The following is a 27,181-nucleotide window of genomic DNA, read 5'->3' as shown; positions in this document are numbered from 1 at the left end:
GACTAGAAAGGCAGGATTACAACACACACAATACAGGAGGGGGGGATGAGGTATACACATTGTTAACAAGTGTCATTTTAGTCTTATTAAGGGTCTGGGGTTATACTGAATTAATGACAGAATAGTTTTATGGTTGGAGCCTAGATAAGCAGGATTGGCAATTTTATTATGTTATACTGACGGATTGACAGGCTTTTGGTGCTGGCAGAGACTAGATAGGCTGCATCATGCTATTATCATCAGAGGTTTTATTCAGTTATAACTTGTGACTGTGTATATTTTTTCTGAATTACTGGAATATTCTTGTGCTGGAGACAAGATAGGTAGGATTAGAACTCTCAGAGATCATCTTGTATAGACACTGTAATCAGAGATTTTTTTTTATCTCTTTAGGTCTTAGTTCTGCTGACTGAATCATAGTTGTCAAAAATGTAATTGATTATTATAACTAAAGGCCTTTGTTCTCTTGTTATTGCATTGCTGGAATCTAGATACGCAGGATTACACAACTCACAATACCATAGCATAACTCATATGTGCATTGTTATCAGAATTGTTATTTGTTACCTCTAGAGGCCTGAGTTCTGCTTACTGAGTCACAGACCGGTTGTACTGCTGGAATCTAGATACACAGTTTTGCACCACTCATCATACCGGCCGAATGACCAGCCTATTCGTCTACTGGGGACAAGATAGGCAGGATTAGAACACTCAAAGCTGCGCATGTATCTACACTGTCATTAAAGACTGAATGATAGGCCCATTACACTGCTGGAGACTAGTAAGGCAAGACTCACAATAGCAGAGAAGATCTCATATATGCACCGTTCTTCTGACAGATTAATAATTACTGTATGTGGCACTGCTGAAGACTAGATAGGCAGGATTACGCATCTCACACCCCAGAGCTGATCATGTATCAGAAGTGTCCTCCATGGTCACCTTAGTCTGGGTGCTGATGACAGATTGATAGTTCAGTTGTACTGCTGGAGACGAGATAGGCAGGATTACACATCTCACACCCCAGAGCTGATCATGTATCAGAAGTGTCCTCCATGGCCACCTTAGCCTGGGTGCTGATGACAGATTGATAGTTCAGTTGTACTGCTGGAGACGAGATAGGCAGGATTACACATCTCACACCCCAGAGCTGATCATGTATCAGAAGTGTCCTCCATGGTCACCTTAGCCTGGGTGCTGATGACAGATTGACAGTTCAGTTGTACTGCTGGAGACGAGATAGGCAGGATTACACATCTCACACCCCAGAGCTGATCATGTATCAGAAGTGTCCTCCATGGTCACCTTAGCCTGGGTGCTGATGACAGATTGACAGTTCAGTTGTACTGCTGGAGACAAGATAGGCAGGATTACACATCTCACACCCCAGAGCTGATCATGTATCAGAAGTGTCCTCCATGGCCACCTTAGCCTGGGTGCTGATGACAGATTGATAGTTCAGTTGTACTGCTGGAGACGAGATAGGCAGGATTACACATCTCACACCCCAGAGCTGATCATGTATCAGAAGTGTCCTCCATGGTCACCTTAGCCTGGGTGCTGATGACAGATTGACAGTTCAGTTGTACTGCTGGAGACGAGATAGGCAGGATTACACATCTCACACCCCAGAGCTGATCATGTATCAGAAGTGTCCTCCATGGTCACCTTAGCCTGGGTGCTGATGACAGATTGATAGTTCAGTTGTACTGCTGGAGACGAGATAGGCAGGATTACACATCTCACACCCCAGAGCTGATCATGTATCAGAAGTGTCCTCCATGGCCACCTTAGTCTGGGTGCTGATGACAGATTGATAGTTCAGTTGTACTGCTGGAGACTAGATAGGCAGGATTACACATCTCACACCCCAGAGCTGATCATGTATCAGAAGTGTCCTCCATGGTCACCTTAGTCTGGGTGCTGATGACAGATTGACAGTTCAGTTGTACTGCTGGAGACGAGATAGGCAGGATTACACATCTCACACCCCAGAGCTGATCATGTATCAGAAGTGTCCTCCATGGTCACCTTAGCCTGGGTGCTGATGACAGATTGACAGTTCAGTTGTACTGCTGGAGACGAGATAGGCAGGATTACACATCTCACACCCCAGAGCTGATCATGTATCAGAAGTGTCCTCTATGGTCACCTTAGTCTGGGTGCTGATGACAGATTGATAGTTCAGTTGTACTGCTGGAGACGAGATAGGCAGGATTACACATCTCACACCCCAGAGGTGATCATGTATCAGAAGTGTCCTCCATGGTCACCTTAGCCTGGGTGCTGATGACAGATTGATAGTTCAGTTGTACTGCTGGAGACGAGATAGGCAGGATTACACATCTCACACCCCAGAGCTGATCATGTATCAGAAGTGTCCTCTATGGTCACCTTAGTCTGGGTGCTGATGACAGATTGACAGTTCAGTTGTACTGCTGGAGACTAGATAGGCAGGATTACACATCTCACACCCCAGGGCTGATCATGTATCAGAAGTGTCCTCTATGGTCACCTTAGTCTGGGTGCTGATGACAGATTGACAGTTCAGTTGTACTGCTGGAGACGAGATAGGCAGGATTACACATCTCACACCCCAGAGCTGATCATGTATCAGAAGTGTCCTCCATGGTCACCTTAGCCTGGGTGCTGATGACAGATTGATAGTTCAGTTGTACTGCTGGAGACGAGATAGGCAGGATTACACATCTCACACCCCAGAGGTGATCATGTATCAGAAGTGTCCTCCATGGTCACCTTAGTCTGGGTGCTGATGACAGATTGATAGTTCAGTTGTACTGCTGGAGACGAGATAGGCAGGATTACACATCTCACACCCCAGAGGTGATCATGTATCAGAAGTGTCCTCCATGGTCACCTTAGTCTGGGTGCTGATGACAGATTGATAGTTCAGTTGTACTGCTGGAGACTAGATAGGCAGGATTACACATCTCCCACCCCAGAGCTGATCATGTATCAGAAGTGTCCTCTATGGTCACCTTAGTCTGGGTGCTGATGACAGATTGACAGTTCAGTTGTACTGCTGGAGACGAGATAGGCAGGATTACACATCTCACACCCCAGAGCTGATTATGTATCAGAAGTGTCCTCCATGGCCACCTTAGTCTGGGTGCTGATGACAGATTGATAGTTCAGTTGTACTGCTGGAGACGAGATAGGCAGGATTACACATCTCACACCCCAGAGCTGATCATGTATCAGAAGTGTCCTCCATGGTCACCTTAGCCTGGGTGCTGATGACAGATTGATAGTTCAGTTGTACTGCTGGAGACGAGATAGGCAGGATTACACATCTCACACCCCAGAGCTGATCATGTATCAGAAGTGTCCTCCATGGTCACCTTAGTCTGGGTGCTGATGACAGATTGATAGTTCAGTTGTACTGCTGGAGACGAGATAGGCAGGATTACACATCTCACACCCCAGAGCTGATCATGTATCAGAAGTGTCCTCCATGGTCACCTTAGTCTGGGTGCTGATGACAGATTGATACTTCAGTTGTACTGCTGGAGACGAGATAGGCAGGGTTACATCAGTGACAAAACGTACAGCACATCCTTGATGCCTAGCCATCTTTATACAGACAGTGCGAGGGCAGGAGACTACACAGACCTCCACCTGCAGCTACATTGGTCGGACCCCAGCAGAGCTGTCATGGGGCCTCCGGCTGTTTGTGTTACATCAGACAAATGCCTCCCAGGAATGCTCCGTAATAACAAACCTATGGAAACTGCTGCTGCGAATTGTTGGCTTTGGGCGTCTCGCCCGTCGGTGTCTAAACACTGGATATATTCTTGTATCAGAAGATAATGGATGTCATGTGGGAAGGGTCTGCGTGTATTAACCCTGCGGTGCCGGGATTAACCCCCTGTGTTACAGAACGAGGAGCACGCACTGCAGTTACTGCTGCAAATCTGCTACACCGTGGGCTACTCCGTGTCACTCGGGACCCTCGTCCTCGCTCTGGGCATCCTCCTCACATTCAGGTGAGTCCGTGCATCTCAGCCTGTCATATCTGACACCGTCTGCTCAGCTATTGCCACCTCCTCTCTGCTGCCCCCCAATGGTGGATCTGTACACTGCGGCCAGCACTTAGGGGCTCATCTATATAGTCATCTCCTCTCTGCTGCCCCCCGGTGGTGGATCTGTACACTGCGGCCAGCACTTAGGGGTCATCTATATAGTCATCTCCTCTCTGCTGCCCCCCGGTGGTGGATCTGTACACTGCGGCCAGTACTTAGGGGCTCATCTATATAGTCATCTCCTCTCTGCTGCCCCCCGGTGGTGGATCTGTGCACTGCGGCCAGTACTTAGGGGCTCATCTATATAGTCATCTCCTCTCTGCTGCCCCCCGGTGGTGGATCTGTGCACTGCGGCCAGTACTTAGGGGTCATCTATATAGTCATCTCCTCTCTGCTGCCCCCCGGTGGTGGATCTGTACACTGCGGCCAGTACTTAGGGGCTCATCTATATAGTCATCTCCTCTCTGCTGCCCCCGGTGGTGGATCTGTACACTGCGGCCAGTACTTAGGGGCTCATCTATATAGTCATCTCCTCTCTGCTGCCCCCCGGTGGTGGATCTGTACACTGCGGCCAGTACTTAGGGGCTCATCTATATAGTCATCTCCTCTCTGCTGCCCCCCGGTGGTGGATCTGTACACTGCAGCCAGTACTTAGGGGTCATCTATATAGTCATCTCCTCTCTGCTGCCCCCCGGTGGTGGATCTGTACACTGCAGCCAGTACTTAGGGGCTCATCTATATAGTCTTCTCCTCTCTGCTGCCCCCCGGTGGTGGATCTGTACACTGCGGCCAGTACTTAGGGGCTCATCTATATAGTCATCTCCTCTCTGCTGCCCCCGGTGGTGGATCTGTACACTGCAGCCAGTACTTAGGGGCTCATCTATATAGTCATCTCCTCTCTGCTGCCCCCGGTGGTGGATCTGTACACTGCGGCCAGTACTTAGGGGCTCATCTATATAGTCATCTCCTCTCTGCTGCCCCCCGGTGGTGGATCTGTGCACTGCGGCCAGTACTTAGGGGCTCATCTATATAGTCATCTCCTCTCTGCTGCCCCCCGGTGGTGGATCTGTGCACTGCGGCCAGTACTTAGGGGTCATCTATATAGTCATCTCCTCTCTGCTGCCCCCCGGTGGTGGATCTGTACACTGCGGCCAGTACTTAGGGGCTCATCTATATAGTCATCTCCTCTCTGCTGCCCCCGGTGGTGGATCTGTACACTGCGGCCAGTACTTAGGGGCTCATCTATATAGTCATCTCCTCTCTGCTGCCCCCCGGTGGTGGATCTGTACACTGCGGCCAGTACTTAGGGGCTCATCTATATAGTCATCTCCTCTCTGCTGCCCCCCGGTGGTGGATCTGTACACTGCAGCCAGTACTTAGGGGTCATCTATATAGTCATCTCCTCTCTGCTGCCCCCCGGTGGTGGATCTGTACACTGCAGCCAGTACTTAGGGGCTCATCTATATAGTCTTCTCCTCTCTGCTGCCCCCCGGTGGTGGATCTGTACACTGCGGCCAGTACTTAGGGGCTCATCTATATAGTCATCTCCTCTCTGCTGCCCCCGGTGGTGGATCTGTACACTGCAGCCAGTACTTAGGGGCTCATCTATATAGTCATCTCCTCTCTGCTGCCCCCGGTGGTGGATCTGTACACTGCGGCCAGCACTTAGGAGCTCATCTATATAGTCATCTCCTCTCTGCTGCCCCCGGTGGTGGATCTGTACACTGCGGCCAGCACTTAGGGGCTCATCTATATAGTCATCTCCTCTCTGCTGCCCCCCGGTGGTGGATCTGTACACTGCGGCCAGTACTTAGGGGCTCATCTATATAGTCATCTCCTCTCTGCTGCCCCCGGTGGTGGATCTGTACACTGCGGCCAGTACTTAGGGGTCATCTATATAGTCATCTCCTCTCTGCTGCCCCCGGTGGTGGATCTGTATACTGCGGCCAGTACTTAGGGGCTCATCTATATAGTCATCTCCTCTCTGCTGCCCCCGGTGGTGGATCTGTGCACTGCGGCCAGTACTTAGGGGCTCATCTATATAGTCATCTCCTCTCTGCTGCCCCCGGTGGTGGATCTGTACACTGCGACCAGTACTTAGGGGCTCATCTATATAGTCATCTCCTCTCTGCTGCCCCCGGTGGTGGATCTGTACACTGCGGCCAGTACTTAGGGGCTCATCTATATAGTCATCTCCTCTCTGCTGCCCCCCGGTGGTGGATCTGTGCACTGCGGCCAGTACTTAGGGGCTCATCTATATAGTCATCTCCTCTCTGCTGCCCCCCGGTGGTGGATCTGTACACTGCGGCCAGTACTTAGGGGCTCATCTATATAGTCATCTCCTCTCTGCTGCCCCCGGTGGTGGATCTGTACACTGCGGCCAGTACTTAGGGGTCATCTATATAGTCATCTCCTCTCTGCTGCCCCCCGGTGGTGGATCTGTACACTGCGGCCAGTACTTAGGGGCTCATCTATATAGTCATCTCCTCTCTGCTGCCCCCCGGTGGTGGATCTGTACACTGCAGCCAGTACTTAGGGGCTCATCTATATAGTCATCTCCTCTCTGCTGCCCCCCGGTGGTGGATCTGTACACTGCGGCCAGTACTTAGGGGCTCATCTATATAGTCATCTCCTCTCTGCTGCCCCCCGGTGGTGGATCTGTACACTGCGGCCAGTACTTAGGGGCTCATCTATATAGTCATCTCCTCTCTGCTGCCCCCGGTGGTGGATCTGTACACTGCGGCCAGTACTTAGGGGCTCATCTATATAGTCATCTCCTCTGCTGCCCCCGGTGGTGGATCTGTACACTGCGGCCAGTACTTAGGGGCTCATCTATATAGTCATCTCCTCTCTGCTGCCCCCTGGTGGTGGATCTGTACACTGCGGCCAGCACTTAGGGGCTCATCTATATAGTCATCTCCTCTCTGCTGCCCCCCGGTGGTGGATCTGTACACTGCGGCCAGTACTTAGGGGCTCATCTATATAGTCATCTCCTCTCTGCTGCCCCCTGGTGGTGGATCTGTACACTGCGGCCAGCACTTAGGGGCTCATCTATATAGTCATCTCCTCTCTGCTGCCCCCCGGTGGTGGATCTGTACACTGCGGCCAGCACTTAGGGGCTCATCTATATAGTCATCTCCTCTCTGCTGCCCCCGGTGGTGGATCTGTACACTGCGGCCAGCACTTAGGAGCTCATCTATATAGTCATCTCCTCTCTGCTGCCCCCGGTGGTGGATCTGTACACTGCGGCCAGTACTTAGGGGCTCATCTATATAGTCATCTCCTCTCTGCTGCCCCCCGGTGGTGGATCTGTACACTGCGGCCAGTACTTAGGGGCTCATCTATATAGTCATCTCCTCTCTGCTGCCCCCGGTGGTGGATCTGTACACTGCGGCCAGTACTTAGGGGCTCATCTATATAGTCATCTCCTCTCTGCTGCCCCCGGTGGTGGATCTGTACACTGCAGCCAGTACTTAGGGGTCATCTATATAGTCATCTCCTCTCTGCTGCCCCCCGGTGGTGGATCTGTACACTGCAGCCAGTACTTAGGGGTCATCTATATAGTCATCTCCTCTCTGCTGCCCCCGGTGGTGGATCTGTACACTGCGGCCAGTACTTAGGGGCTCATCTATATAGTCATCTCCTCTCTGCTGCCCCCGGTGGTGGATCTGTACACTGCGGCCAGTACTTAGGGGCTCATCTATATAGTCATCTCCTCTCTGCTGCCCCCGGTGGTGGATCTGTACACTGCGGCCAGTACTTATGGGCTCATCTATATAGTCATCTCCCCTCTGCTGCCCCCGGTGGTGGATCTGTACACTGCGGCCAGTACTTAGGGGCTCATCTATATAGTCATCTCCTCTCTGCTGCCCCCGGTGGTGGATCTGTACACTGCAGCCAGCACTTAGGGGCTCATCTATATAGTCATCTCCTCTCTGCTGCCCCCCGGTGGTGGATCTGTACACTGCAGCCAGTACTTAGGGGTCATCTATATAGTCATCTCCTCTCTGCTGCCCCCCGGTGGTGGATCTGTGCACTGCGGCCAGTACTTAGGGGCTCATCTATATAGTCATCTCCTCTCTGCTGCCCCCCGGTGGTGGATCTGTACACTGCAGCCAGTACTTAGGGCTCATCTATATAGTCATCTCCTCTCTGCTGCCCCCGGTGGTGGATCTGTACACTGCGGCCAGTACTTAGGGGCTCATCTATATAGTCATCTCCTCTCTGCTGCCCCCCGGTGGTGGATCTGTGCACTGCGGCCAGTACTTAGGGGCTCATCTATATAGTCATCTCCTCTGCTGCCCCCCGGTGGTGGATCTGTACACTGCGGCCAGTACTTAGGGGCTCATCTATATAGTCATCTCCTCTCTGCTGCCCCCCGGTGGTGGATCTGTACACTGCAGCCAGTACTTAGGGGCTCATCTATATAGTCATCTCCTCTCTGCTGCCCCCGGTGGTGGATCTGTACACTGCGGCCAGTACTTAGGGGCTCATCTATATAGTCATCTCCTCTCTGCTGCCCCCGGTGGTGGATCTGTACACTGCGGCCAGTACTTAGGGGTCATCTATATAGTCATCTCCTCTCTGCTGCCCCCGGTGGTGGATCTGTACACTGCGGCCAGTACTTAGGGGTCATCTATATAGTCATCTCCTCTCTGCTGCCCCCCGGTGGTGGATCTGTACACTGCGGCCAGTACTTAGGGGTCATCTATATAGTCATCTCCTCTGCTGCCCCCCGGTGGTGGATCTGTACACTGCGGCCAGTACTTAGGGGCTCATCTATATAGTCATCTCCTCTCTGCTGCCCCCCGGTGGTGGATCTGTACACTGCAGCCAGTACTTAGGGGCTCATCTATATAGTCATCTCCTCTCTGCTGCCCCCGGTGGTGGATCTGTACACTGCGGCCAGTACTTAGGGGCTCATCTATATAGTCATCTCCTCTCTGCTGCCCCCGGTGGTGGATCTGTACACTGCGGCCAGTACTTAGGGGCTCATCTATATAGTCATCTCCTCTCTGCTGCCCCCCGGTGGTGGATCTGTACACTGCGGCCAGTACTTAGGGGTCATCTATATAGTCATCTCCTCTCTGCTGCCCCCCGGTGGTGGATCTGTACACTGCGGCCAGTACTTAGGGGCTCATCTATATAGTCATCTCCTCTCTGCTGCCCCCGGTGGTGGATCTGTACACTGCGGCCAGTACTTAGGGGCTCATCTATATAGTCATCTCCTCTCTGCTGCCCCCGGTGGTGGATCTGTGCACTGCGGCCAGTACTTAGGGGCTCATCTATATAGTCATCTCCTCTCTGCTGCCCCCGGTGGTGGATCTGTACACTGCGGCCAGCACTTAGGGGTCATCTATATAGTCATCTCCTCTCTGCTGCCCCCGGTGGTGGATCTGTACACTGCGGCCAGTACTTAGGGGCTCATCTATATAGTCATCTCCTCTCTGCTGCCCCCCGGTGGTTGATCTGTACACTGCGGCCAGTACTTAGGGCTCATCTATATAGTCATCTCCTCTCTGCTGCCCCCGGTGGTGGATCTGTACACTGCGGCCAGTACTTAGGGGCTCATCTATATAGTCATCTCCTCTCTGCTGCCCCCCGGTGGTGGATCTGTACACTGCGGCCAGTACTTAGGGGCTCATCTATATAGTCATCTCCTCTCTGCTGCCCCCCGGTGGTGGATCTGTACACTGCGGCCAGTACTTAGGGGCTCATCTATATAGTCATCTCCTCTCTGCTGCCCCCCGGTGGTGGATCTGTACACTGCGGCCAGTACTTAGGGGCTCATCTATATAGTCATCTCCTCTCTGCTGCCATCCGGTGGTGGATCTGTACACTGCAGCCAGCACTTAGGGGCTCATCTATATAGTCATCTCCTCTCTGCTGCCCCCCGGTGGTGGATCTGTACACTGCGGCCAGTACTTAGGGGCTCATCTATATAGTCATCTCCTCTCTGCTGCCCCCCGGTGGTGGATCTGTACACTGCGGCCAGTACTTAGGGGCTCATCTATATAGTCATCTCCTCTCTGCTGCCCCCGGTGGTGGATCTGTACACTGCGGCCAGTACTTAGGGGCTCATCTATATAGTCATCTCCTCTCTGCTGCCCCCGGTGGTGGATCTGTACACTGCGGCCAGTACTTAGGGGCTCATCTATATAGTCTTCTCCTCTCTGCTGCCCCCCGGTGGTGGATCTGTACACTGCGGCCAGTACTTAGGGGCTCATCTATATAGTCATCTCCTCTCTGCTGCCCCCGGTGGTGGATCTGTACACTGCGGCCAGTACTTAGGGGCTCATCTATATAGTCATCTCCTCTCTGCTGCCCCCGGTGGTGGATCTGTACACTGCGGCCAGTACTTAGGGGCTCATCTATATAGTCATCTCCTCTCTGCTGCCCCCCGGTGGTGGATCTGTACACTGCGGCCAGTACTTAGGGGCTCATCTATATAGTCATCTCCTCTCTGCTGCCCCCTGGTGGTGGATCTGTACACTGCAGCCAGTACTTAGGGGCTCATCTATATAGTCATCTCCTCTCTGCTGCCCCCGGTGGTGGATCTGTACACTGCGGCCAGTACTTAGGGGCTCATCTATATAGTCATCTCCTCTCTGCTGCCCCCGGTGGTGGATCTGTACACTGCGGCCAGTACTTAGGGGCTCATCTATATAGTCATCTCCTCTCTGCTGCCCCCCGGTGGTGGATCTGTACACTGCAGCCAGTACTTAGGGGCTCATCTATATAGTCATCTCCTCTCTGCTGCCCCCGGTGGTGGATCTGTACACTGCGGCCAGTACTTAGGGGCTCATCTATATAGTCATCTCCTCTCTGCTGCCCCCGGTGGTGGATCTGTACACTGCGGCCAGTACTTAGGGGCTCATCTATATAGTCATCTCCTCTCTGCTGCCCCCGGTGGTGGATCTGTACACTGCGGCCAGTACTTAGGGGTCATCTATATAGTCATCTCCTCTCTGCTGCCCCCGGTGGTGGATCTGTATACTGCGGCCAGTACTTAGGGGCTCATCTATATAGTCATCTCCTCTCTGCTGCCCCCCGGTGGTGGATCTGTACACTGCGGCCAGTACTTAGGGGCTCATCTATATAGTCATCTCCTCTCTGCTGCCCCCGGTGGTGGATCTGTACACTGCGGCCAGTACTTAGGGGCTCATCTATATAGTCATCTCCTCTCTGCTGCCATCCGGTGGTGGATCTGTACACTGCGGCCAGTACTTAGGGGCTCATCTATATAGTCATCTCCTCTCTGCTGCCCCCGGTGGTGGATCTGTACACTGCGGCCAGTACTTAGGGGCTCATCTATATAGTCTTCTCCTCTCTGCTGCCCCCCGGTGGTGGATCTGCACACTGCGGCCAGTACTTAGGGGCTCATCTATATAGTCATCTCCTCTCTGCTGCCCCCGGTGGTGGATCTGTACACTGCGGCCAGTACTTAGGGGCTCATCTATATAGTCATCTCCTCTCTGCTGCCCCCCGGTGGTGGATCTGTACACTGCGGCCAGTACTTAGGGGCTCATCTATATAGTCATCTCCTCTCTGCTGCCCCCGGTGGTGGATCTGTACACTGCGGCCAGTACTTAGGGGCTCATCTATATAGTCATCTCCTCTCTGCTGCCCCCGGTGGTGGATCTGTACACTGCGGCCAGTACTTAGGGGCTCATCTCTATAGTCATCTCCTCTCTGCTGCCCCCCGGTGGTGGATCTGTACACTGCGGCCAGTACTTAGGGGCTCATCTATATAGTCATCTCCTCTCTGTCCCCCCCGGTGGTGGATCTGCACACTGCGGCCTGTATTTTGAGGCTCATTCTTGTACCTTTCTCCCACTTTCTAGGAAGCTTCACTGCACCCGGAATTACATCCACATGAATCTCTTCGGCTCGTTCATTCTGAGGGCTTTGGCCGTGTTGATAAAGGACCTGCAGAGAACGGACCTGGCCCCGAAAATGGCGAACAACGAGGACGACTGGCTGTCTGTACTGACGCCGCAGGTAACGCTTCACCCCCGGTCACATGACGGGATGGATGGGGGTGTACAGGTCTTCGTGTGATGACTGACATGGCCACCAGGGGGAGCTGTGACATTTGCCCCTCTCCCTGCAGATTCCCACCTCCTGCCGCATCGTTCACATCTCGCTGCATTTCTTCGTGGGCGCCAATTATTTCTGGCTGCTGGTGGAGGGGATCTACCTGCACACCACCATCGTCTCCCTGATCCTGTGCGAGCGGCGGATGCTGCTGCGATACGTGGCCATCGGCTGGTGTAAGTGGCCACCCCTGGGGTCCGGCTGTGGTCCTGGGGGGCTTTATTTCACCGGCTCCTCTTTGTTTTGCAGTTTGCCCCCTACTGTTCATCATACCCTGGGTGATCGCGAGGACCTACCTGGAGAACGAGGGGTGAGTTCTGGCATCGGCGCGGTGCAGCAGCACAGAGCATTTCAGCAATTCTACACTACTGTCAGGGAGGTGGCGCCAGTAGTTAAGCAGCGTTTCAGCCTCGAGAGCAGCACTCGCCGGCAGGCGTTAATTACGGGAGGATCCTGAGGTGGCGGGATGATCAGTCATGTGTCTGACTGCACCAACGGCAGCGAGATTCACGGCGTGATCTCCACGCAGCATCTAAGCCGTGTAGATAGGGATCCGGTGACTGCGCGCATCAATCCCCGCAGTGTGAGCGGCCTGAGGCACGGAACTGCGGAAACGCGCAGAGGAGCGGCGCCGGCGGCTCCAGCGAATAGACAGTGCAAGGATCAGGGTGGAAAGTGCAGGACATCGGGCTCACTGTCTTTGTCCCTGCACCCCGTAATTGTCACCGCACCCCCATACCAGTTACTGCACCCCATAACAGCCACCGCACCCCCATAACAGACACCACACCCCCATAAGTCATCGCACCCCCATAACAGTCACCACACCCCCATAACAGCTACCGCACCCCAATAACAGTCACCGCACCCCCATAACACACAGTCAACGCACCCCCATAACACACAGTCACCGCACCCCCATAACACACAGTCACCGCACCCCCATAACACACAGTCACCGCACCCCCATAACACACAGTCACCGCACCCCCATAACAGTCACCGCACTCCCATAACCGTCACCGCTCCCCCATAACACACAGTCACCGCACCCCCCACCGCACTCCCATAACACACAGTCACCGCACCCCCATAACAGTCACCGCACCCCCATAACAGTCACCGCACCCCCATAACACAGTCACCGCACCCCCATAACAGTCACCGCACCCCCATAAGTCACCGAACCCCCATAACACAGTCACCGCACCCCATAACAGTCACCGCACCCCCATAACACAGTCACCGCACCCCCATAACACACAGTCACCGCACCCCCATAACAGTCACTGCACCCCCATAACAGACAGTCACTGCACCCCATAACAGTCACCGCACCCCCATAACAGTCACCGCACCCCCATAACAGTCACCGCACCCCCATAACAGTCACCGCACCCCTGCTGCTGATTTCCTGTTAGCTCTCAGGATCTCCCCTCTTGCTGACTTGTTATCAGCAGTGGTCTCGCTCCGCTGCGGTGCATTCTGGGATATGTAGTGCTTCCTCCCTTCCTCTCCCCGATCCTTTGCTCTGTGTTATCAGTGTAACATCTGGGTGGAGTTCTCCCTACGATACAGATTTTTGCTAATGAAGGACATTTAAATAAAGTTTTCAGTGCGGCCGATTGTATATTTTACCGTTTGTTCTTTCAGGTGCTGGGCAGTTAATCAGAATACGGCAATCTGGTATATTATTAAGGGGCCGATGCTCATCTGCATATTCGTAAGTATCCAAACCCTCCCTTATACAGGAAATCACTACTCCGTGCTCCCAGAATGCAAATCTGCTGTGAGCAGTGCATGATGGGAGCTCCAGTAAGCTAAGAGGGGTGTGGCTATTATCAACCAATAGGATTTGACTTTTGCTTTGGATGTGGCTAAAGTAAAGTGTCCATAAACCCTTTAATTAGGAGCCACGTTTCTGTCTTTTACATGAGATGGTCTGTATCACTTCTGTAGATAAACTTCATCGTGCACATCAGGATCCTGAACCTTCTCCATCTGAAGCTGAAGGCCCAGCAGCTGAAGTTTACAGACTACAAGTACAGGTAAAGAAAAGAGTGACCCCAGAGAGCGTAATATTGGGTCTGTGATGTCATGGTGAGCGCCATCTAGTGGAATGGGAGAGTACTACTATTATTATTCACATTAGTCCCCGCCCCCGAGGAGCTTGTAATCTAATCCTTGCATCCTGGTCATGCATTTAGAAAGTCAATTTACCAGACACAAAAAGTGGACAGATGTGCTGCTGGGTTAGGAAGAAAGCGGCCATTTAAAGTAAAAATAAATAGACAGGGTCCTAAACAGATCCACAAGATGGAGAACCCCAATAAGGGAGATAGTCCATACTATGTCTTATTAGGGAGATGAAAGTTGCTTGTGGCCCAACTGACCCAACAGACTCCGACTAGAAGCAAGTGTGCCATATTAAAGCCAGCAGACCTTCATCTCGGAGACCCAACTAAGACTGGACCCAGATTCCGACTGAAAGCAACTGAGTCCGACTAAGACCAGCAGACCTGCATTTTATAGGCCCAACTAAACTAGGACTGGACCCAGAGTTCAGCTGGAAGAAACTGAATTTGCCAAGGCCAGCAGACCTTCATCTCTGAAACCCAACTAAGACTGGGCCCAGACTCCGACTGGAAGCAACTGTGCCCGACAAAGAGCATCAGACCTTTATTTTCTAGTCCCAACTAAGACTGGACCCAGACCTCGCTTGGAGTAACTGTGTCCGACTAAGTCCATCACACCTTCATCTTCTAGACCCAACTAAGACTGGACCCAGACTCTAACTGGAAACAACTATGTCTGACTAAGACCAGCAGACCTTCATCTTCTAGACCCAACTAAGACTGGACCCAGATTCCAACTGGAAGTAACTGTGTCCGACTAAGACCAGCAGACCTTCATCTTCTAGACCCAACTAAGACTGGACCCAGACTCCAACTGGAAGCAACTATGTCTGACTAAGACAAGCAGACCTTCATCTTCTAGACCCAACTAAGACTGGACCCAGACTCCAACTGGAAGTAACTGTGTTTGACTAAGACAAGCAGACCTTCATCTTCTAGACCCAACTAAGACTGGACCCAGATTCCAACTGGAAGTAACTGTGTCCGACTAAGACAAGCAGACCTTCATCTTCTAGACCCAACTAAGACTGGACCCAGACTCCAACTGGAAGTAACTGTGTTTGACTAAAACCAGCAGACCTTCATCTTGTAGACCCAACTAAGACTGGATCCAGACTCCAACTGGAAGTAACTGTGTTTGACTAAGACCAGCAGACCTTCATCTTTAGACCCAACTAAGACAGGACCCAGACTCCAACTTGAAGCAACTATGTCCGACTAAGACCAGCAGACCTTCATCTTCTAGACCCAACTAGGACTGGACCAAGACACCGGCTGAAAACAACTGTATCCAACTAAGATGAGCAGACCTTCATCTTCTAGGCCCAACTGAAATTGGACCCAGACTCCAACGGGCAGCAACTGTGTTTGACTAAGACCAGAAGACCAGAACTTCTAGACCCAACAGACTCCTACTAGACCCAGCATAGTACTAACAGACTAAACAGTGTCCCACCAGAACTAACTGAGGCACTATAGAACTACCAGAGACCCTTGAAATGTAGAAGCAACAGAGGTCAACTTTAAGCAAGACAGGCTTATGAGGCGAAATAGAGTCCCAATAGATCAAGCAGAGTATTAATGGACCCAACAAAATCTCACCAGAATTATCCAAGGCACCCTAGAACCATTGGCGGCCCACTACAGGAACAACGGACTTACCCCAATTAAAAGCAACAGGGGCTTATTAGACCTAAGAGTCCAACTGGATTCAATAACCCATAGACTCCCACTAGAACCAATAGTTTATCACGAGACCCAAGAGAGTCACATCAGAACCAACTGGGACCCACTATCTTATAGATAGCAACTAAAGCTAACAGAGTCCCACGAAAACTAAGAGTCCTACTAAACCCACCTGGAAGCAATAATCTCCATCTGGACCCACAGATCCCAAGCAGGGCTCCATAAGCATATACCAGAGTGCCACTGAAAGCAGCAGACATCCACCAAGAGTCTCATTAGAACCAACAGAGCCCCACTAGACCCAACATTGTATTGCTAGACACAAACAAAGACCCACCAGACTCAAAAGATCCCAGCAGGACCAATTAGGCACCAACAGATTCCCACTGAATCACAGCGTGGCCCATTGAAATTAATGGGTGCATTGTGGTCTTCCTCCACTAATGTGAAATCAGAGTGTACCACACAGATACTGCCTTTATGGGAAATCCTCTACTTCAGTCTCGACCACCAACAAAATATTGGAGTAAGATTAGCCCAAAATCAAGTACCGATTTGCCGAAGGACCTATGACATGTACATAGATATGTGGGCCTGTCCTTTAACTGTACAGCTAAGCAGGGGCGGGACCTATTTCTGCTCCTGGGTGGACTCTAGTGATGTCACTACGCGCGACACTGCATCGATTTGCCTAAAAAATTATATCCTATTGGCATCTTCCACTGATGGACCCTAGTATCTGTAGACGTCTGAATGGGTGGCCCCATGGGTCACTATAGGGCCACAATATTCCTTCCTATAGTAGGATATTGTAAAAGTTGACTTCTATCATTATGAAGACTTTGTGTTCCCTATTTTGGCCTCTCAACCCATCTGCAACTTCATATTTTTGTTTTATAAGGTTTGCCAAAGCGACGCTCATCCTCATCCCGCTCCTGGGGACTCACGAGGTCCTGTTCACTTTCGTCAGTGATGAGCACATCAAGGGTCTCACCAAGCACATCCTGCTCTTCATCCAACTGACCATGAGCTCCTTCCAGGTGACTTAATCTGCAAAGGGATCAAAATATTCTACAAAACCCCAATCGATGCTGAAACTAACTAGTGCTGCCTACTTTTCTATCCCATGACATAAGCCAATAAGTGGGAGGAGTGAAAAACATTTTACTCTACATTCAGCATGCGCCCTAGGAGTCAACCATTTCAGTGCCTTCATATGGGGCAGGGGGTTCTTTCACCTCTGTACCCCAAGTTCTTAGGATCCTAAATGAATCTCTAGCTGGAAAAAAGTTTGCTGATGTTGAAAGCTCCAGGAGATCTGGAAAACTAAACTGCTTCTCTTAACATAGTGTAAGAAATTTTAAAAAGAAAAATCTTGATGTTTTTCCCCTTTACCTATTGGCCCAAGTGAAGCTATTAAAGAGTTCAACCCAATAACTTTTTATGAACTCTGCACCTCTATAATACCACCCATAGACTCATTATTAGCTTCACCCCTCAAAAAGTCCCAACCTAGACTCCTTATGAGCTCCACCCATCATAAAACGCCACCCATAGACTCTTTAGAAGCTCCAACCCTAATAAACCCCCACCCCAGACTCTTTAGATGCTCCACTTCTCATAGAACTCCACCACTGGACTCTTTTAACTCCACTTTGACTCTTTAGAGCTCCATCCCTCAAAAAACTCCATCTCCAGACTCTTTGGAAGCTCCACCCCTCATAAAGCTCCATCCCTGGACGTTTTTTATGCTCCACCCCTCATAAAGCTCCCCTTGAGACTATCTTGCGCCTCCACCCATCATAAAGCACCACCCCTGGACTCTTTAGGAGTTCTACCCTTCATAAAGCTCTATCCAGACTATTTATAAGCCAGCCCTCATGAAGCAACACCCCTGGATGTTTTGTAAGCTCTATCCCTCATAAAACCCCACCTGGGACTCTTTAGAACCTCAACCCTTCATAAAGCACCACCCCTGAACTCTTTAGAAACTTTGCCCCTTATAAAGACACACCTCAAACTCTTTAGAACTGCAACCCCTCATAAAGCACCATCCATGGACTCTTTAAAAACTCCGCCCCTCATAAAGTACCAACACAAAACTCTTTAGAAGCTCCACCCCTCATAAAACACCACCCCTGGACTATTTAGAAGCTCCACTCCTCATAAAGCACCACCCCTGGACTCTTTAAAAGCTCCACCCCTCACAAAACCCCACCTGAGACTCTTTAGAAGCTCCACCCCTCAAAGTACCACCACTGGACTCTTTAGAAGCTCCACTCCTCATAAAGCACCACCCCTGGACTCTTTAGAAGCCCCACTCCTCATAAAGCACCACCCCTGGACTCTTTAAATGCTCCACCCCTCATAAAAACCCACCTGAGACTCTTTAGAAGCTCCACCCCTCATAAAGCACCACCCCATGACTCTTTAGAAGCTCCACCCCTCATAAAGCACCACCCCATGACTCTTTAGAAGCTCCACTCCTCATAAAGCACCACCCCTGGACTCTTTAGAAGCTCCACTTCTCATAAAGCACCACCCCTGGACTCTTTAAATGCTCCACCCCTCATAAAAACCCACCTGAGACTCTTTAGAAGCTCCACCCCTCATAAAGCACCACCCCATGACTCTTTAGAAGCTCCACTCCTCATAAAGCACCACCCCTAGACTCTTTTGAAATTAGACCTTCACTATATTAATGTCTGGACATCTCCATTAACCATGTATTCTCTTTTCTTTTCAGGGTTTTGTGGTTGCTTATCTATACTGCTTCACTAATGGGGAGGTGAGTCTGAATATCACTTATTTGTATCCTATTTGCATCCAAAATTTTTATTTACCATCGTACATTGTGGGAGCGTTTTTGTGTCTTCAAATCTGGGAGCGGGGATTTTAGGCCTCATCTCACACCAGAGCCCTGTTGTGACCGCCGTCCCTACACCTCCTACCTTCATGACATATGTGAGGTCTGGAAACGCAAAGAATGATCATCTCAGATATGATCTTTTTAAGGTTTCATACGCACAAACCAGGAGGAGAAAATGTCTTCCTGCAAATAGCCTGTAGATTTATTCTCCATCAGTGAAAAGGTCAATTAGTCGTCAACTTCACGAAGCAGAAAAAACATTAATTATGGCGTCCTGTAGAGTATAATCTAATGGAGAGTCAAGGACGTCCGATCCCTGCACCGAGAGGCACAAGGACAAATAGACACTGAACCGTTATATCACTGCTGCATCGCAACATGGTGATGGAGGGGATAATGTACTGCTCCTATGTACAAGAATATAACTACTATAATACTGCCCCTATATACAAGAATATACCTACTATAATACTGCCCCTATATACAAGAATATAACTACTATAATAATGCCCCCTATGTACAAGAATATAACTACTATAATACTGCCCTTATGTACAAGAATATAACTACTATAATACTGCCCCTATGTACAAGAATATAACTACTATAATACTGCCCCTATGTACAAGAATATAACTACTATAATATTGCTATTATGTACAAGAATATAACTACTATAATACTGCTCCTATGTACAAGAATATAACTACTATAATACTGCTCCTATGTACAAGAATATAACTACTATAATACTGCCCCTATGTACAAGAGTATAACTACTATAATAATGCCCCCTATGTACAAGAATATAACTACTATAATACTGCCCCTATGTACAAGAATATAACTACTATAATACTGCTCCTATGTACAAGAATATAACTACTATAATACTGCTCCTATGTACAAGAATATAACTACTATAATACTGCTCCTATGTACAAGAATATAACTACTATAATACTGCCCCTATGTACAAGAATATAACTACTATAATACTGCCCCTATGTACAAGAATATAACTACTATAATACTGCTCCTATGTACAAGAATATAACTACTATAATACTGCCCCTATGTACAAGAATATAACTACTATAATACTGCCCCTATGTACAAGAATATAACTACTATAATACTGCCCCTATGTACAAGAATATAACTACTATAATACTGCTCCTATGTACAAGAATATAACTACTATAATACTACTCCTATGTACAAGAATATAACTACTATAATAATGCCCCCTATGTACAAGAATATAACTACTATAATACTGCCCCTATGTACAAGAATATAACTACTATAATACTGCCCCTATGTACAAGAATATAACTACTATAATATTGCTCCTATGTACAAGAATATAACTACTATAATATTGTCCCCTATGTACAAGAATATAACTACTATAATACTGCCCCTATGCACAAGAATATAATTACTATAATACTGCCCATATGTGCAAGAATATAACTACTATAATACTGCTCCTATGTACAAGAATATAACTACTATAATACTGCTCCTATGTACAAGAATATAACTACTATAATACTGCTCCTATGTACAAGAATATAACTACTATAATACTGCCCCTATGTACAAGAATATAACTACTATAATACTGCCCCTATGTACAAGAATATAACTACTATAATATTGCTATTATGTACAAGAATATAACTACTATAATACTGCCCCTATGTACAAGAATATAACTACTATAATACTGCCCCTATGTACAAGAATATAACTACTATAATACTGCTCCTATGTACAAGAATATAACTACTATAATACTGCCCCTATGTACAAGAATATAACTACTATAATACTGCCCCTATGTACAAGAATATAACTACTATAATACTGCCCCTATGTACAAGAATATAACTACTATAATACTGCTCCTATGTACAAGAATATAACTACTATAATACTACTCCTATGTACAAGAATATAACTACTATAATACTGTCCCTATGTACAAGAATATAACTACTATAATACTGTCCCTATGTACAAGAATATAACTACTATAATAATGCCCCCTATGTACAAGAATATAACTACTATAATACTGCCCCTATGTACAAGAATATAACTACTATAATACTGCTCCTATGTACAAGAATATAACTACTATAATACTACTCCTATGTACAAGAATATAACTACTATAATACTGCCCCTATGTACAAGAATATAACTACTATAATACTGTCCCTATGTACAAGAATATAACTACTATAATAATGCCCCCTATGTACAAGAATATAACTACTATAATACTGCCCCTATGTACAAGATTATAACTAGTATAATACTGCCCCTATGTACAAGAATATAACTACTATAATACTGCCCCTATGTACAAGAATATAACTACTATAATACTGCTCCTATGTACAAGAATATAACTACTATAATACTGCCCCTATGTACAAGAATATAACTACTATAATACTGCCCCTATGTACAAGAATATAACTACTATAATACTGCCCCTATGTACAAGAATATAACTACTATAATACTGCCCCTATGTACAAGAATATAACTACTATAATACTGTCCCTATGTACAAGAATATAACTACTATAATACTGCTCCTATGTACAAGAATATAACTACTATAATACTGCCCCCTATATACAAGAATATAACTACTATAATACTGCCCCTATGTACAAGAATATAACTACTATAATACTGCCCCTATGTACAAGAATATAACTACTATAATACTGCCCCCTATGTACAAGAATATAACTACTATAATACTGCACCATGAACAAGACTATAACTACTATAATACTGCCCCTATGTACAAGAATATAACTACTATAATACTGCTCCTATGTACAAGAATATAACTACTATAATACTGCCCCCTATATACAAGAATATAACTACTATAATACTGCTCCTATGTACAAGAATATAACTACTATAATACTGCTCCTATGTACAGGAATATAACTACTATAATACTGCTCCTATGTACAAGAATATAACTACTATAATACTGCCCCTATGTACAAGAATATAACTACTATAATACTGCCCCTATGTACAAGAATATAACTACTATAATACTGCTCCTATGTACAAGAATATAACTACTATAATACTGCCCCTATGTACAAGAATATAACTACTATAATACTGCCCCTATGTACAAAAATATATCTACTATAATACTGCTCCTATGTACAAGAATATAACTACTATAATACTGCTCCTATGTACAAGAATATAACTACTATAATACCGCTCCTATGTACAAGAATATAACTACTATAGTACTGCTCCTATGTACAAGAATATAACTACTATAATACTGCCCCTATGTGCAAGAATATAACTACTATAATACTGCTCCTATATACAAGAATATAACTACTATAGTACTGCTCCTATGTACAAGAATATAACTACTATAATACCGCTCCTATGTACAAGAATATAACTACTATAGTACTGCTCCTATGTACAAGAATATAACTACTATAATACTGCCCCTATGTGCAAGAATATAACTACTATAATACTGCCCCCTATGTACAAGAATATAACTACTATAATACTGCTCCTATGTACAAGAATATAACTACTATAATACTACCCCTATGTACAAGAATATAAATACTATAATACTGCTCCTATGTACAAGAATATAACTACTATAATACTGCTCCTATGTACAAGAATATAACTATTATAATACTGCCCCTATGTACAAGAATATAACTACTGTAATACTGCTCCTATGTACAAGAATATAACTAATATAATACTGCTCCTATGTATAAGAATATAACTACTATAATACTGCCCCCTATATACAAGAATATAACTAATATAATACTGCTCCTATGTACAATAATATAACTACTATAATAATGCTCCTATGTACAAGAATATAAATACTATAATACTGCCCCTATGTACAAGAATATAACTACTATAATACTGCCCCTATATACAAGAATATAACTAATATAATACTGCTCCTATGTACAATAATATAACTACTATAATACTGCCCCTATGTTCAAGAATATAACTGCTATAATACTGCCCCTATGTACAAGAATATAACTACTATAATACTGCCCCCTATGTACAAGAATATAACTATTATTATACTGCTCGTATGTACAATAATATAACTACTATAATACTGCCCCTATGTTCAAGAATATAACTACTATAATACTGCCCCTATGTGCAAGAATATAACTACTATAATACTGCCCCTATGTTCAAGAATATAACTACTATAATACTGCCCCTATGTGCATGTTATGATCCTTAGTGGTTGAGGATCACGAATTACTCCAGCTAAGTAACATACATAGGACAAGCTCTAGGGAGGTGGCAAACTGGACTGACCGCAAATCTGAACCTATCCAAACACACTAGAAGTAGCCGGTGAACGTGCCTAAAAATCCTAGACGTCTCGAGCCAGCCTGAGGAACTAACTACCCCTAGAGAGAAAGAAAGACCTCTCTTGCCTCCAGAGAAATAATCCCCAAAGAAATAGAAGCCCCCAACATATAATAACGGTGAGGCAAGAGGAAGGCACATACACAGGGGTGAAAACAGATTTAGCAAATGAGGCCCACTAATACTAGATAGCAGAAAATAGTAAAGGGGGTCTGTGCGGTCAGTAAAAAACCCTTACAAAATATCCACACTGAGATTTCAAGAACCCCCGCACCAACTAACGGTGTGGGGGGGAGAAACTCAGTCCCCTAGAGCAACCAGCAAGCGAGGAAATCACATTTTAGCGAGCTGGACTAAAAACATAATAAATGCTGATAATCAAAAAATGATCAAACAAAAACTTAGCTTGTCTTGGAGAGACTGGGAGCAAGGTAGTCACAAGGAATCTGAAGAGCACTGAATACATTGAGAGCAGGCAAGGAACTGAGTATCCAGGTGAGCTAAATAGGAAACCAACCAAGGATAACGAACCAGCTGATGCTGCCAACCTGCAGAAAGACAACACTACACAGTACCGCTTGTGACCACTAGAGGGAGCCCAAAAACAGAGTTCACAACAGTGCAAGAATATAACTACTATAATACTGCCCCTATGTACAAGAATATAACTACTATAATACTGCCCCTTTGTACAAGAATATAACTACTATAATACTGCCCCTATGTACAAGAATATAACTACTATAATACTGCCCCTATGTACAAGAATATAACTACTATAATACTGCCCCTATGTACAAGAATATAACTACTATAATACTGCCCCCTATATACAAGAATATAACTAATATAATACTGCTCCTATGTACAATAATATAACTACTATAATACTGCTCCTATGTACAAGAATATAACTACTATAATACTGCCCTATGTACAGGAATATAACTACTATAATACTGCCCCCTATGTACAAGAATATAACTACTATAATACTGCCCCCTATGTACAAGAATATAACTACTATAATACTGCTCCTATGTACAAGAATATAACTACTATAATACTGCCCCTATGTACAAGGATATAACTACTATAATACTGCCCCTATGTACAAGAATATAACTACTATAATACTGCTCCTATGTACAGGAATATAACTACTATAATACTGCCCCATGTACAAGAAAATAACTACTATAATACTGCCCTATGTACAGGAATATAACTACTATAATACTGCCCCTATGTACAAGAATATAACTACTATAATACTGCCCCCTATATACAAGAATATAACTAATATAATACTGCTCCTATGTACAATAATATAACTACTATAATACTGCTCCTATGTACAAGAATATAACTACTATAATACTGCCCTATGTACAGGAATATAACTACTATAATACTGCCCCTATGTACAAGAATATAACTACTATAATACTGCCCCCTATATACAAGAATATAACTAATATAATACTGCTCCTATGTACAATAATATAACTACTATAATACTGCCCCTATGTACAAGAATATAACTACTATAATACTGCTCCTATGTACAAGAATGTAGCTACTATAATACTGCTCCTATGTACAAGAATATAACTACTATAATACTGCCCTATGTACAGGAATATAACTACTATAATACTGCCCCTATGTACAAGAATATAACTACTATAATACTGCCCCTATGTACAAGAATATAACTACTATAATACTGTCCCTATGTACAAGAATATAACTACTATAATACTGCCCCTATGTACAAGAATATAACTACTATAATACTGCCCCTATGTACAAGAATATAACTACTATAATACTGCCCTATGTACAGGAATATAACAACTATAATACTGCCCTTATGTTTTGTGTGTCCTGTGTGTGTGTTCTCAGAAGTTTGATCATCCTCATTTTCTAATTATAGGTGAAAGCAGAACTCCGGAAACAATGGAACCTCTTTCTTCTCCAGTATTTTCCATGTAAAAGTTGTATCCTTGGTAATAAAGTGAAATATAAAACTCAAAGAGGTAAAAAGCCGAAGGGTCAATTGTTCTTGGAAAGTGAAAATTACCAGAATGGGAAGAAGAATGGTGGAGTGCAGCTCCTACAAGCCACGGTCAACATCTCGTCTGACCTCGGCCCCAGTAACAATGCCCCACTGCAGTATTTTGCCCGGAGGAGCGTTTCGGAAAGTAGTGATGGAGGACTGACCTTGGGGGAGACAATAGAGGAGACTGTGGAAGACAGTGAAATCTAAGATTATTATTATAGGTCGAAAACTCATCATGGAAATGATTGGGATTCACTTATTCACCCATCAGTGGATGACCAGGTTCAAGACCTGGAAATGTCATCTGCACTCGGGTTGTTTCAAGGACAATCTTCACATGGACGTTTTCAAAGAGTTTACAACATTTCACCAGGAAAAATAAAAAGAATAAGAGAAAACATAAAAGATGTGAGTGAGGAACCATTACTGAGAAGAATGAGGAGATCATCTTCCATTCTACTGGAGAAGACCACCAACCAGGAGAATGACCGTCCCAGATATTTATGGACAGATATCTCGCCATGTGACGTCATGAATGTACTGTAATATATATGATTATATCCCGATAATGGAGAGGTCCACCGCTCTATCCTGCCATCACGTCGTCAAGAACATCAAGAGGTTCGCTTTTGAGGTCTACAGAAAATCAAGTTTTTTCTAATTCTCAATTATGGAGGATCCTACATTTATGTAGACTTTTAGTGAACCTTTTTGATCTCCTTTACGACATGATGACCTGTGTAACATGTCCGAGGTGCCTCCATGTATTGGTAGAAATGAGACAACATGTCCCACGAGAGGCTACGGGGACATGACACATTCAGTTGGGGGTCAATTTTCCCAAGCCATACAACTTTCTTGTTGCCTTCTGGTCAAGATTTGTGATGCTTAGATATTTTAGGGGTCTGCATTGAAGCTTTTCTGCCATCAATGTGAAGGTTGACCTGCAGAATTTGTATAGATACTGTATATGTCTTTTTTGCCATATTTGAAGAGCCGAGACTTTCAGAGTTGTTGTTCTACAAAAAGCTCTACTGTTCTTCACAGAAGAACCATGACCTCATGTGCGATACTGTATAGTACGGTCAAGACATAATATGTCAGTGTAATGAGGATACGTATGGCACTGTTATATAGACATCATCTATCAGGGTAATGAGGATACGGTACGGTACTGTTATATAGACGTCATCTATCAGTGTAATGAGGATACGGTATGGTACTGTTATATAGACGTCATCTATCAGGGTAATGATGATCCGGTATGGTACTGTTATATAGGCGTCATCTATCAGTGTAATGAGGATACGGTATGGTACTGTTATATAGATGTCATCTATCAGGGTAATGATGATCCGGTATGGTACTGTTATATAGACGTCATCTATCAGTGTAATGAGGATACGTATGGCACTGTTATATAGGTGTCATCTATCAGTGTAATGAGGATACGGTATGGAACTGTTATATAGACATCATCTATCAGTGTAATGAGTATACGGTATGGTACTGTTATATAGATGTCATCTATCAGTATAATGAGGATACGGTATGGTACTGTTATATAGGCGTCATATATCAGGGTAATGAGGATACGGTATGGTACTGTTATATAGACGTCATCTATCAGGGTAATGAGGATCCGGTATGGTACTGTTATATAGACGTCATCTATCAGGGTAATGAGGATACGGTATGGTACTGTTATATAGACATCATATATCAGTGTAATGAGTATACGGTATGGTACTGTTATATAGATGTCATCTATCAGGGTAATGAGGATACGGTATGGTACTGTTATATAGACATCATCTATCAGTGTAAT

At 46.0% G+C, this 27,181-nt stretch overlaps 1 protein-coding gene across 1 annotated transcript in view; it reads left to right on the top strand.

Moving 5' to 3' along the window:
- Positions 1 to 25,724, top strand: part of GLP2R (glucagon like peptide 2 receptor) — a 121,968-nt gene extending 96,244 nt beyond the window's left edge. Inside the window, exons 5-13 of the mRNA XM_077254744.1 lie at positions 3,901 to 4,007; positions 11,888 to 12,044; positions 12,157 to 12,316; positions 12,390 to 12,450; positions 13,794 to 13,863; positions 14,100 to 14,188; positions 16,863 to 17,001; positions 18,708 to 18,749; positions 25,228 to 25,724. Coding sequence (XP_077110859.1) covers positions 3,901 to 4,007; positions 11,888 to 12,044; positions 12,157 to 12,316; positions 12,390 to 12,450; positions 13,794 to 13,863; positions 14,100 to 14,188; positions 16,863 to 17,001; positions 18,708 to 18,749; positions 25,228 to 25,560 — 1,158 coding nt within the window. The 3' untranslated portion in view covers positions 25,561 to 25,724. The remainder of the gene's footprint in view (positions 1 to 3,900; positions 4,008 to 11,887; positions 12,045 to 12,156; positions 12,317 to 12,389; positions 12,451 to 13,793; positions 13,864 to 14,099; positions 14,189 to 16,862; positions 17,002 to 18,707; positions 18,750 to 25,227) is intronic.
- The last annotated feature ends 1,457 nt before the right edge of the window (positions 25,725 to 27,181 follow it).

The sequence above is a fragment of the Ranitomeya variabilis genome, chromosome 4 (genome assembly GCF_051348905.1).
Source record: "Ranitomeya variabilis isolate aRanVar5 chromosome 4, aRanVar5.hap1, whole genome shotgun sequence".
Lineage (NCBI taxonomy): Eukaryota > Metazoa > Chordata > Amphibia > Anura > Dendrobatidae > Ranitomeya > Ranitomeya variabilis.
This window is presented reverse-complemented; position numbering and strand designations above follow the sequence as displayed.